This window comes from Erythrolamprus reginae, chromosome 1, assembly GCF_031021105.1.
Source record: "Erythrolamprus reginae isolate rEryReg1 chromosome 1, rEryReg1.hap1, whole genome shotgun sequence".
Classification (NCBI taxonomy): Eukaryota; Metazoa; Chordata; class Lepidosauria; order Squamata; family Dipsadidae; genus Erythrolamprus; species Erythrolamprus reginae.
Genome location: NC_091950.1, coordinates 282,235,055 through 282,248,894, shown reverse-complemented (window position 1 = coordinate 282,248,894; position 13,840 = coordinate 282,235,055). Strand labels below are relative to the sequence as shown.

The 13,840-nt window shown below is 41.0% G+C and overlaps 1 protein-coding gene across 1 annotated transcript in view; it reads right to left on the bottom strand.

Moving 5' to 3' along the window:
* The window catches only part of BCKDHB (branched chain keto acid dehydrogenase E1 subunit beta), a 57,882-nt gene extending 49,762 nt beyond the window's left edge, over window positions 1-8,120 (bottom strand). Inside the window, exons 1-3 of the mRNA XM_070733100.1 lie at window positions 7,754-8,120; window positions 4,709-4,786; window positions 4,058-4,126 (exon numbers count right to left, since the gene is read on the bottom strand). Coding sequence (XP_070589201.1) covers window positions 4,058-4,126; window positions 4,709-4,786; window positions 7,754-7,886 — 280 coding nt within the window. The 5' untranslated portion in view covers window positions 7,887-8,120. The remainder of the gene's footprint in view (window positions 1-4,057; window positions 4,127-4,708; window positions 4,787-7,753) is intronic.
* Window positions 8,121-13,840: the final 5,720 nt, after the last annotated feature.

The following is a 13,840-nucleotide window of genomic DNA, read 5'->3' as shown; positions in this document are numbered from 1 at the left end:
CCTCATCCCTGAACTGCTCTTGTATTCTTAAAGCTTTTTCTAGCGTTCTGGTGAAATCTATCCTCTTGTTACTCAAAACACACTGTATTCCATGTACTTCAGGCATTTTAAGAGTGTGGTCATATTTCCCTTTAATATCCTCCCATGACTAACTATTCCTAATTCGTAACTTTTATTTTAACTTTCTAAATTTTCCTCAATAATCTATGCAATAACAATACCAAGACTAGACCACCTTAATTTATTTAAGGTAAAACTATGCTTGTGCAGCTAGATTCCTCAGTATTTATTATTATTATTTATTATTTAATTGGACTTGTATGCCGCCCCTCTCCGTGAACTCGGGGGGGGCTCACAACATACTGTATACCAAAATACATAACAATAGTTTGTCCAATTAATATACTAAAAACAATTCTTAGATTTCTAATTTAAAAACATACAATCACATTCATACAGTAATCATGCTAACAACATTTCGTTGGACAGTAGAACTCAATACTATGCATGCATGAGCAATATACCATTTACCTGATCTTAAACAAGTTTGACACTATACTATTTTCCATATAATAAGAACACCTCACATCAGTAGTGGGTTCTAAAACCCTTTACTACCAGTCCGCACATGCACTTTCATACATGCGCAATGCTTCTGCACATGCCCAGGCGCAGAAGCGTCCCGGGTGGGAGGGCGGAGTCTCATACTGCTGGCGCTACCTATTATAAGAATCGGTCTGAACCAGGAGCAACCCACCGCTGCCACACATGCTTCAGTGTCAATACCTATTATTTATTTATTTTATTTATTCTCAGGGCAGCTTATATGCTGCTCAAAAAAATAAAGGGAACACTCAAACAACACATCCTAGATCTGAATGAATGAAATATTCTCACTGAATACTTATGTTCTGTACAAAGTTGAATGTGCACAACAGCATGTGAAATTGATTGTCAATCAGTGTTGCTTCCTAAGTGGACAGTTTGATTTCACATAAGCTTGATTTACATGGAGTTATATTGTATTGTTTAAGTGTTCCCTTTATTTTTTTTGAGCAGTGTATAATAAAATCAATACAAAAGTACAAAATGTAAGAAACCCAATATTAAATCTAATCTAAAACCCCAGACAATTAAAACCATTCAGCTAAAATCCAATCGCAATCATTCACTCATACTGTCAGCCGGAGCAAGATGGCAATGCTCACTAGTTTAAAATGCTCAAAATTATATGTAATGATATCCCTGCCTAGATCCTGCAAACTCCAAATTTAAGCTGTTGTTTTTTACCAATAATTAGAGCATTTATCAATTATTTATTTAATCCGAGTCTGCGGAGAGGGGCGGCATACAAATCTAATAAATAATAATAATTTAAAAATAATATATATATATATATACACACACACACACACACACACACACACATACATATACATATATACAGTGGTACCTCAAGATACGCACCCCTCGTCTTACGAACAACTCGTGATACGAACCCGGGGTTCAGAAAAATTTTGCCTCTTCTTACGAACTTTTTTCGAGTTACGAACCGGTGTTTGGGAGGCTGCTGGGAAGCCCCCCGGCTGTTTTAAAAGGTGACAGCCGGGCGGCGGGGCTTCCCAGCAGCCTCCCGAACGCCGGTTCGTAACTCGAAAAAAGTTCGTAAGAAGAGGCAAAATTTTTCTGAACCCCGGGTTCGGTACGGGAGGCTGCAGGGAAGCCTCCCAGCCCGGCTGCGACCTTTTAAAACAGCCGGGCGGCTTCCCAGCAGTCGCCGAACGCGGAAGTTTGGGTTTGGCGTTCGGCTTCGGGAAGCTGCTGGGAAGCCGCCCGGCTGTTTTAAAAAGGTCGCAGCCGGGCTGGGGGGCTTCCCAGCAACCTCCCGAACCCCGAACTTTTGCTGAACTTCCGGGTTCGGGGTTCGGGAGGTTGCTGGGAAGCCCCCCAGCCCGGCTGTCACCTTTTAAAACAGCCGCGCGGCTTCCCAGCAGTCTCCGAACGCCGAACGCAGAAGTTCGGGTTTGGCGTTCGGCTTCGGGATGCTGCTGGGAAGCCGCGCGGCTGTTTTAAAAGGTCACAGCCGGGCTGGGGGGCTTCCCAGCAACCTACCGAACCCCGAACCCGGAAGTTCGGCAAAAGTTCGGGGTTCGGGAGGTTGCTGGGAAGCCCCCCAGCCCGGCTGGGACCTTTTAAAACAGCCGGGCGGCTTCCCAGCAGTTTCCCGAAGCCGAACGCCAAACCCGAACTTCCGCATTCGGAGACTGCTGGGAAGCCCCGCCGCCCGGCTGTCACCTTTTAAAACAGCCTGGGGGCTTCTCGGCGGCCTCCCGAACGCCGAACCCCGAAGTTCGGGTTTGGCTTCGGCGTTCGGGAGGTCGCTGAGAAGCCCCCAGGCTGTTTTAAAAGGTGACAGCCGGGCGGCAGCATTTTTTTTGCGGAGGTTTTTTTTGGTTGCACGGATTAATTGACTTTACATTGTTTCCTATGGGAAACAATGTTTCGTCTTACGAACCTTTCGTCTTACGAACCTCCCCCTGGAACCAATTAGGTTCGTAAGACGAGGTATGACTGTATATATACCATTGATAGTGATTCTGCATAGCAAAATAGTATCATGGGGCTACCTTTGAAGAGTGTTCAGAAACTGCAAATTGTCCAGAACGCAGGCATGGCATGCTCATGTCTCTCCAACTCTCTGCAGTCTGCACTGACTGCCAATTGGTTTCTGGACGCAATTCAAAGTGTTGCTTATGACCCACAAAACCCTGCATGGCATCGGACCAGAATACTTGCCTTCTGCCACATGGATCCCAGCGATCGATTAGGTCCCACAGACCTGGCCTTCTCCAGGTCCTGTGAACTAGACCAGTGTTTTTCAACCAGTGTGCCATGGCACACTAGTGTGCCGTGGGATATGGTCAGGTGTGCCGTGGGGAAATTAAACATGGGTCCCCAAACTACGGCCTGCTTGCCAGATACGGTTCACAGAGGCCATTTATCCGGCCCCCCGCCAGCCGCCTCCATCCGAACATAAACATTCCCCTCACAATCCCTCCAGCTGTCAGCGACAGGAAGAGTGGAGGCACAGGGAACGCTCACTGACCAATCACCTTCTAGGATTCATTCTGACCACTAGCGATGAACCAATAGCAGGCCGCCTCTCATCCACACCCAGGAAGGTCCCCGTCGGGCTGCCATGCACTTGTCATTGTGTGGCCACGGTGAGTAGTTGAAGCTGCTACTCCTCCCCATGGTCCCGATTTCTAATCCTGGTCAGGACTAGAGGTAAATGTTGTCACCACTAGATGAAGCCTCACCCTCAGCTGGTTATGTCTATTCTGACGGTGTATAATATGTACTGTGTTAGAGTGTCATTTTGGTTGGTGGTGTGCCCCAAGACTTTGTAAATGTAAAAAATGTGCCGTGGCTCAAAAAAGGTTGAAAATCACTGAACTAGACAATGTTGTTTGGCAGGATCTAGGGGAAGAGCATTCTCTGTGGGGGGCCCAGCCCTCTGGAATCAACGAGATTCGTATTGCCTTTATCCTCCCCACCTTTCGTAAGAGTCTGAAGAGTCTTTTATGCTGCCAGGCCTGGGGTCATTAGATGCTATCACCCAGCCGACGAATGTACTGTGAGCTTGTTCACTGAATGGGTATGAGAATATTTTAATTAGTTCTTAGGTTTTTTAGATTATCAATTTTAATTAATTAAAATTAAATTAATTGGATTTAGGATGTAAATTGTTTCCTACATGTTGTAAGCCGCCACGAGTCTTCGGAGAGGGGTGGCATATACTGTAAATCCAATTAATAAAATAAAGAAACAAAATTTGCAAGAACATTTTCCATAATTCATGCCAGCCATTCCTGTAACTGCTTATATAATAAAGTTATCGTATATAAAATTACAGTTTTAACCGATGATCACAATTATTAATTATTGCTAATTATGTTTATTACACAATACTGAGGCCTTTATCAAAATGAAAAACAGTTTTATGAAAATAATAATGCAATGTGCTATATGAGGAATTATTAAATTGTGAACTTACCAAATTTATCTCTCAAGCCAACGGTACATCTGAAAACTCCACCAAAGGATACATCTTCACCAAATATTACTGTGTGTATTAGAAATCAAGGAAATTATTGTTCAGAAAGAAAACTGAATTGTAAAAATTGTTAAGCTACCTTCATCGAACTTTCATCGAACTTTTTTGCTAACTGTTGTGCATGCTTTTCTTTAATTTGATAAGTGATAAAAACCAAGAGCTTTCATAAGCAGTACTGGAAATAAAAGGGACTAGCCAATTAACACAAACCATGAAAGAAATGTGTTTCCAACAGAAACTGTACTTTTTCAAATTACTTCATTTTCTAATTTTTAGCAACAAAGTTTACATCAGCCATCTTCATTTTTTTTCCAGCAAATAAAATTATATAAATTAAGCAGCATTCAACACTGATGTAAACTTTACATTTCAAACAGAAATTTTACTTAGGAGCAAATTCAATGCCTAAATAGAATTCGTTTGCCATCCAAAAATGATACGAGCGAGAAAATATGCTGATTAAGCATCTTCAAAATAACATAATTGTGCTTGCCTTGTGCAGTAGTGAGTGAATTGTGTAGTAATTAATATCTTCAATTGAAGAGGTTCTAAGTAAAAAACTCTTTTAAACAGCAAAGCATAACAATTTACCTGCAGTTGGATCTCTAGATAAGGCATTATCCAAGGCACTTGTTATAGACTGGAAAAGGTTCATTTTTTGTGTCTGGCCTGTGAAGAGATTTGGTTAAACAAGCCAACTATTGAACTGATTGCTAAATATCACCATATAAATTGCTAAATAGCATCACATAAAACATCAAATTCATTTGGAATACTTTAAGAATTGTCAGAATCCAATATTTCCATCTGTTTTCCAATGTAGGTATCACTAATGTATGTATTCAGTGATTGTGTTTGTTCAACAATGAATAACAATTTGAGGGAATAGGAGGGGAAATCCACAAAAATAATCTCCTTGGTTGGTTAGCCAGTAAATAAAAGTTCTCCCAAATTAATTTTTTAAGACATTTGTTAAAAGATCTTGCGGGTTCATTGGCTGCCCACGTTCACAAAATTCTATTAAAATTAGGTTTTAATTCTTTAATTTTTCTGAGATCGTGGAATTCTCATTTCTATGGCTTAGTTAGCACAACAAAACTGGTTAAAGTTGTGATTTATACTTTAGTTAGGAGATGAAGGGGAATTTGCTCAAAACTAAGCAGCCCTCTGTAGTTTTAGCATGGAGGGACCAGGAATAAATAAAGTCCCATAACAGGAATTACGACCTTTTAAAGGTGACCTCAATTAGCACTTATCATACATAGGCCTGGCACAAGATATTACTTTCACTCCTACCTAAAGTGGGCTTTTCAATATCACTCATGCTCTTTCTTATTCGAAGGGACAGTGAAGGGCAGATCTTTTGTCAAAATGAAACATGAGCTTTGCCGTCAGGCATGGGGGAATTGAAACATCTCCCCCTGGGCATGTTTAATTTATACGTGGTATGCTTGTGTGTGTGTCTGTTAGTATATGGGGTTTGTTTTTAAATCTTTAAATGTTTTAAATTTATTCGGATTATTTATGATTTGTTTTACTCTGTTGTGAGCCGCCCCGAGTCTTTGGAGAGGGGCAGCATATAAATCTAAATAATAAATAAATAAATAAATAAATAAATAAATAAATGATGACCAGAGAAAATGAAGATAGAACAGCACAAGAGTGTAGCTATTTGTATTTACAAAGGCAAACACTGCAACACTCTGCAGAAATGCCGGGCTTTGGCTATGTATGAGAAAGTGCATCTACAGGTAGTCCTCTATTTCCAACAGTTCATTTCGTGACCGTTTGCAGTTACAACATCAATTTTAAAAAGTGACTTATGACAGGTTTTTCACACTTAACGACCGTTGTGACATTCCCCACGATCACGTGATTTACATTTGGATGCTTGACAATGAGTCAACATGATCCCCTTTTGACAAGCAAAGTTAATGAGGAAACCCGATTCACTTAAAAACCCTATTGCTAATTTAACAGCTGCAGTGGCTCACTTAATAACTGTGGTAAGAAAAATCATCAGATGGAGCAAAACGCACTAAAGTCATTTCTTATTTAACAATGTAAACTAGTGGTCGTTGAGGACTACTACCTGCACTCTTCTACAATTTCGTCTATAAAATTCTTCACAGAAGTCCTTTATCTATCTATCTCTTTATTTTAAATGAGGATAAGGGACAATCTGCATCATATCCAAGCCAGTAGTGGTTTGCCACTGGTGCAGTAAGGGACTGCGCCCCGGTAGCAGCCTCCAGGTTGAATTATTTGCATGTGACTGCACCAATGGCAGCCCTATAGGCGCCACCATCTTTTTTCTTCAATTTTTCATATTTCTTGCTTCGTGCGCATGTGTAGAAGCAAAATATCATGAAGGGATACACACACAAGATTTTGGAGATTTTTTGCTTTGACACATATGCAGCAGCACAAAAATCACCAAAATCTCACACACACGCACATCCCCTTGTGAGATGATAGCATATTTTTTGCTTTCTGCGCGTGTGCAAAACACGCTGGCGCACGTGTATGGACACACACCAGACAACTGAAGCTGCGTGCGCAGAGTCCCAGTAGTGGAAGTAATAGCAATCCACCCCAATCCAGACCTGTGGTAAATTGCCATCGGCTTTGGTGTATCGTCCTCCCACACAATTTACCTAAACCAGTGTTTCCCAACCTTGGCAACTTGAAGATATTTGGACTTCAAGTTGCCAAGGTTGGGAAACACTGACCTAAACAATCAGAGCTCATTTGTACTACATCAAATCAGTGGCTCCATCTAAGCAGGTGGTAGAAACTTTGTTTTAGGCTGCAAGGCAGGAGGAAGTTTCACGTGTGCATCCCCTCATGAGATTTTGCTTCTGCACATGCGCGCGAAGCAAGACATACGAAAAATTTCCTGACAGCCAGAACAGTTGATCAGTGGAACAGCTTGCCTCCAGAAGTTGTGAATGCCCCAACACTGGAAGTTTTAAAGTAGATGTTGGATAACCATCTGTCAGAAGTAGTGTAGGGTTTCCTGCCCAAGCAGGGGGTTAGACTAGAAGACCTCCAAGGTCCCTTCCAACTCTGTTGTTGTTATTGTTGTTGCTGTTGTTATTATTATTACTCAACAAATTAAGCTTTTTCAGAAGGAACTATCTGTAGTAAGAATGAGACAGGTGGAAATGAAAATGATCTATAAAAAACAAATTTTGAACTTGCAAATAAACTAGAAAAATGGCATGTGGAATTTATTATTATTATTATTATTATTATTATTATTATTATTATTATTATTATTATTATTATTATTATTATTATTATTATTATTATTATTCAGGCCTTTTTACAGGCAGAGCAACACACCGCGGGGTCGCCCTTTTCATAAGACCCTAGCTTAGCCTATTGCGCCCCAAAGGCTTTCGAAAAACCCAGCCTCCCCTTTGCAGTGATGCCACTTTCCCCATCCCACCATCTGTGCCAGCTGGACTAGCCGCAGCAAAGCGGGGGGGGGGGGCGGCCTCCCTCCCACTGATTCGCTTCCCCTCCACCCGGCAAGGGACAGGCTCGCAAAGAGGACGGAAAGCAAAGGAAGCGGCGTCTGCTCCCTATGACGGTATAGCCCGGACCCGGGGAGTGGATTAAAGCGCTCACCATATTGGGTGGGCTCTGGGTCCGGCTGGAAAGCGAAATGGGCCGCGCGCCTGCGGGGTGGAGACCCCGTCACGAGACGGAGCCGAAGAGCGGAGACCGCCGCTCTCCGAAAGCCAAGACCGGCGAGCGCCATCTCGACCACCGCGGGGGGTCCGGTCTCGTCTCGGGGGCTAGCGCGAGCACGTTGCGGGGGAGGCGGGGTCCCGCGCCTGGTCCTCTCATTGGTAGCGGCACCGATGGGTAAACAGACCAATCGGAGCCCTGCCAACTGGGGCGCTCCCTGGGTTTGGTTTGGTTTTTTTTTTTCAAGGAACGGAGCCTTCCTCTAAGAAAGAGCGAGGCTGGGCTTGCTTTACGCGTGCGCAGAGGGAGAGCGTTGATACGCCGATGCGGGGAAAACCCAGATGGAGGGTGTTTTGGGCGGAGTATCTTATAGGGTCAGAAGAATCTGTTGTAGATTTACACTTCGGGTTCTAGTTTGATAGATAATGACTGTACAGTACCAGTATAGGATCCTGTAGACCAGTGTTTCCCATTTGCTGGCTGGGGAATTCTGGGAATTGAAGTCCAAATATCTTCAAGTATAGACGGCATGCTTTCCTTTGCCGGGAGAGTATAGCAATAGCATTTAGACTTCATTGTGCTTTTACAGCCCTTTCTAAGCGATTTACAGAACCAGCATATTGCCCACAACAATCTGGATCCTTATTTTACCCACATCGGAAGGACCTGAAGCTGAGTCAACCTTGAGCCGGTGGTGAGATTTGAACTACAGCTAGCAATTAGTGAATATGGAATTGAATATTGAAAAAGCTAGCGTGATACTCCAATGTTCGTACCTTGGTTAGCAACCATGTGAGCCATCCAATCACTCTATAAAGGGAAGGCAAAATTGATCTTCACATATTGTCTTGGTGTTAAAAGCACCCAAAAAAGGTGGTTGATTTAATTATACCCTGAATGGGAAAGAGTCTTTCAAATACAAAGAAAAGAGCGAATCTTTCCCCAGTGGAGCATGTGCTTTTCGTGCAAAAGATGTCAAACTCTTAGGAAAACGGGGATCCTGCTGAAAAGCAGTCGTGGCTCGGTCAATTCGGTGAATTGCGTTTGGGTTACTGCAATGTGTAGATTCGCATTGACACAATGTGTGTATGTCGGTGCAGATCTTACACTTAGGCGGTGACCCCATTTGCTTTGTTATATAAACTTTACTTGGAAATATATGGTGTACTTTCAAAAAACATATTCCCATGACTAAATTACCCATGTGAACCCAATTAAATGAACCCAACTGGATTCACACTGTATATCAAGCCATAAACTAGTTACACATAGCAACATCCACAACAAACTGCAAATTGGGATTGGGCGGCATAGAAATGGAAGGAAGGAAGGAAGGAAGGAAGGGGGGTGGGTGCAATGTCATCGGACAAATGCCACCTTTACATACAGTACTTCTGATCTTACATAAATCCATGTATTTGGACCATGGACAATCTAAATGAAAGCAGGGCATGGTTAATCTGTATAGCATTGGAGAAGTAAATAGAGTAATTATTAATTGCTACAGAGGTTGATAAGAGATGCATAACAGCTAGCCCAAAGTAATGTAGTAATTTTGGAAGATGGGATCAGGATTGCATTATTGATTTAAATAACCTAGATTAATTATCAAATTTCTACACTGCCCATCTCACCTGAGTGACAGTTTGGTTTATAAATAAAAACAATTAAAAATTAACTTAAAAATTAAGAGGATAAAAATGTTAGAGTCAGAGGGAATGCACTCCACTGACCAATCACCTCCCCCAGGGTTGCAAATTATTCCTAGATTCCCATGCCAATTGACAGCCACAGATAGAAAGACATTACGGAGGGTGGTGAACACAGCACAAAATATCATGGGCTGTCCCCTGATACCAATAGATGACGTTGCTAGGGCTCACTGCCTTAGAAGAGTTAGGAAAATCCTCAGGGACAACACATACCCTGGTCAGCCCTTCTTTATTCTCCTACCATCTGGAAGGAGATATAGAAGCATAGGCAGCCGTACAAATAGACTGAAGAACAGTTGGGCTATCAGACCCCTGAATGAAAAATATTTCTATAACATAGTACGATTGACCTGCAGGGCTGGCGCAACCTGCAATAAGTTCACATGGTGCAATAGGACTGAGTCTTTCTTAGTAGGATTCACTGGGCTAGGGATTTTTTTTTTTTTTCTCTTTCACTGTGAATTATATTATGTTGGGGAGGGTGTACAAAGGGAGGCTCAGTCAATCTCATTGTACTACATATTATACTCTGACAATAAAGGTTTGAATTGAATTAAATTGAATTGTCCCAATCATATTGGGAAACATCTTGTCCCAATTACATTGATTCATCCCACCTAGAGGCGGGTCAGTGTAATTGACTAGATGGGATGGTTCAATGTAATTGGAACAAGATGGTTCCTCAGATAACCTAGGCCCGTGTCATAAAGGTAATAACACTGTAACTGGCAATTAATGCAGTTCATGCAGCAGAGATGTTACATGCACAACCCCAGATACTCTCCAGGATTGCCCCATGTAGAGCGTATTCCAATTATGTCGAGGGCGTGAAGCACTGAAAGATGGGCTTCTTCTGAGAAGGATATAACTGGCACGCAACATGAAATTGAACAAAGGCTCTCTTAGCCATGATTGCCATCTTCTCCAGCAGGAGTTGTGAGTACATGATTAGTACATGAGTACACTCCAGATTACACATCAGGTTCTTCTGGGCAGTACAAATCCATTCAAGAACAAAGATGGTAAGCCCCCAGATGCAGGAGAGCCATTATTCTTCCACTGCAGATTATTTCTTGTGGTAAGATCACAGTCCAGACAGGGTTGGGCTGCTAGCCGGAACGCCTAATTGGGCTCGCCTCCATGGATCTAGACGTACCATGAGTTCAAGCAGAATTATGCTTCTGTGCCCATGTGCAGAACACAGGTGCACCTGTGTCTCCGTGCAGGATTTTGCTACCTGCACGGGTGCAAAAGCATAATTCCGCTCAAACTCACGGTAACTCCAGAGCTGCAGAGGCTAGCCCAATTAGACATTCCAGCTAAGTCCAGACCATTTTGATTATCCAGTGTTATTCCATACTAAAGAAATATCTTAACCATTCTCTTCTCCATGCTATCTACCTCTATATGAAACCTCCAGAAGAGATCATACATAAACCTACGGTGAGATATCAGCACACTTGATTCACTTTTCAATAATTCCCATATTAATATTAATATACCTACCTCATAGAAATAAAGGTAGAAGTTTACTTCAAGTCAAACAATTTTTTTAAAAAAAATGGTATTGGATGATTCTGTAAAAAAAAAAAGCTGAAAAACATTTGCAAGTTAAACATTGGAATTGATTCATTTTTTTATTTCTTATACATTTATACCAAAATAATATAATAAAAATACAAATGGAATACTGGCAAGTCAATTTCTACAAAAGATTGAGGGGTAAGTTGATAAAGATAAAACTTGGCATTTGCTTACAACTAGACTAGAGCATTAAAAAGGGGAAGGCTTGATTTTGGCTGCCCAAGAGCAAGCTATTCAAATTAAGGCAATTAAGGCAGAATTTAAAAAAAGCCAATCAAATGATTCAAAATGCAGATTGTGCAAAGAAGTATAAGAAACAGTAAATCATATACTAAGCTCATGCAAGAAGCAAGTAAAAATACTGTTGGATTTCTGAAAAATAGACTAATAACATCTTGACTCATAACACCAGATATAATTTAAAAAGAAGAAAGTGTGGATAACTGATGTGGCAATACCAGGGGATAGACGAATAAAAGACAAAGAACTGGGGAACATCACAAACTATCAAAATCTGAAATTCAAAACTGAAAGATAATATAAAAACCAGTGATTGGTTTCTTGGACAGCACTTGGAAAATCTGCACATTGACAAAATTTTCATCTGTGAATAATAAAAGGCTAAACTGGATTTTGCACATATACTGCACCGATATATTACAACAGTGTAGGTTCTTGGGAAGAGCTCGGTACATACAAAGGCTAACACCAGCTAAAGAACTGGAATCTCTGACTTTACATTTTTGTGAACAAATAGTGACTCATTCCATGCCCCAGACATCAAGTAATCTTTGTTGCTGCATCCTTGCATGGTAGCCAAACTCCCCAGATTTTAGACCCTCCAGAGGGTACAAAAGAGCACTTTCCTCTAAAAATCTCTTCCAAAAAGATTTAATTCATTTCCCTCTACCCTCCAAAACAGATCAATTTCCCTCCTCTTCCCCCCAAAAAGGCTTAATTAATATCTGCTAAACTGGATCACACATGGTTGCTATTAACTTCATTTTAAAAAGTCAGTATCAAATGCTAGGAAAAAACAAAATAACACTTAAAAATATTGATTGCAATTATCAGTTATCCGTGATTCGAGAATTTATATTCTAATCTGTGAGCACATATGTGTAGAGTCAATATGGGGTAGTGGTTAAGGCACCTGGCTATCAACCAGGAGACTGCCAGTCCCAACTGAGGCACAAAGCCAGCTGAATGACCTTGGACCAATCAGTCTCTTTCAACCTTAGAATGGAGAAAAGGTAAGCCACTTCTGAAGAATGATGCCAACTTTTAAGCAAGCATGTTGACTACTGAATTATATTTTCTGGTCTCTCTACATTAAGAAATATATTGCTCTTTGCATTGAATTTTCAAAGTCATATACTGGTACACTGATTTGTTCTTAGTTTTGGTAAAGATGCACAAACTGCTTTCCCCCGCTGCATATAGCATGTCAAAAAATACGCAGAGGATTGTTTTCACAACAATGCTTCTTGGCTATCAAGAACTCAAGATGTGTGTGCTTGGTATCAGCTCCTCAGATTTATGAAGGGCTATTAAACAGATAGATCCTTGGATTAATTGGCTTGGATTGCCTCCCTTAGTTTCTGGGAGGAACTTAGATGAGACTGATGTTTATACAATGTTGAAAATGTTATTCTTTTTTTCTCCATAATGGGACCCATTGATTAAGGACTCAGTTTCTGTGATTCTTAGATTCCTCCTGGTTTGAAGCTGGATGTAGTCCTGCCCAGTGGGACAATACCAAAGGGATTACCCATGTAAGGGTCACTGTACAAATGACTGTGGTATATCATACAACAACATATTTCTGCTGTGTGCATAGAATAATGCTGATGGTAACCTGGGATGGAACAACCTGGTCTAACAATTTAAGTATTTTTTTAAAAAAATATTGGCTTCAGAGAAGCATTGCTAATAGAATAAATATCTTATGCTTTTCATCTCTTCTGAAAAATAGAATTGTGAGACTCTAAAAAAATGTGTCCAGCAACCTCTTGATATCGTTAAATGTCAAGGTGTAAACAAAAATACAGCTGTGTGTCATTGTCTTTTTTCACAATGGTACTTTACAAATGTTGTTTTGCAAAAAATGATCTTTTACAATGATTCTTTACAAAGTTATCTGGTCTACAGCTTTGAGATATCCTGATGTTCCTCCAGTTTCCCATCCAAATACTAAATGTAAATTACCTTAGTATCAAGTAGTGAACAAAAATCTATCCATGACTCATGAACATACCTTTTCTTTTATACAGCCAGGTACAAATGACTTGTATTATCATATTTTGGATATGAGAAGTTCAAATTCCATTGAGAAATCCATAATGCTGAGGAAAATGAAAGGAAGGAGAGAATGATGACAATCAGCAGCATGGTGGATGAATTTAGTGCACTGTTTGGAAGATTTGAAGGACTAAGCTGAAGATAAATTATCCTGACCAAGCTGAAGAGAAATTATCCTATGTGGTCCCTAAAATTCAATACTGACCTGATAGCAAACAATATTTAAACTAATAAAGTTCAAACAATGCAGATCTCTCTTTAACACTTCACTTATTCTTCCTCAACTCTAAACTTCTGGATGGCAGCTGAGCCGCGCTGGCAGGCTGGGGACAAAGCTCCATCCCCGGACCTCTGTTTTGTGCTGGCGGTCACGTCAGCAGCGATCCGATCGGACCCGAAGATCAAGAAAAGGGGGCTTCTGAACATC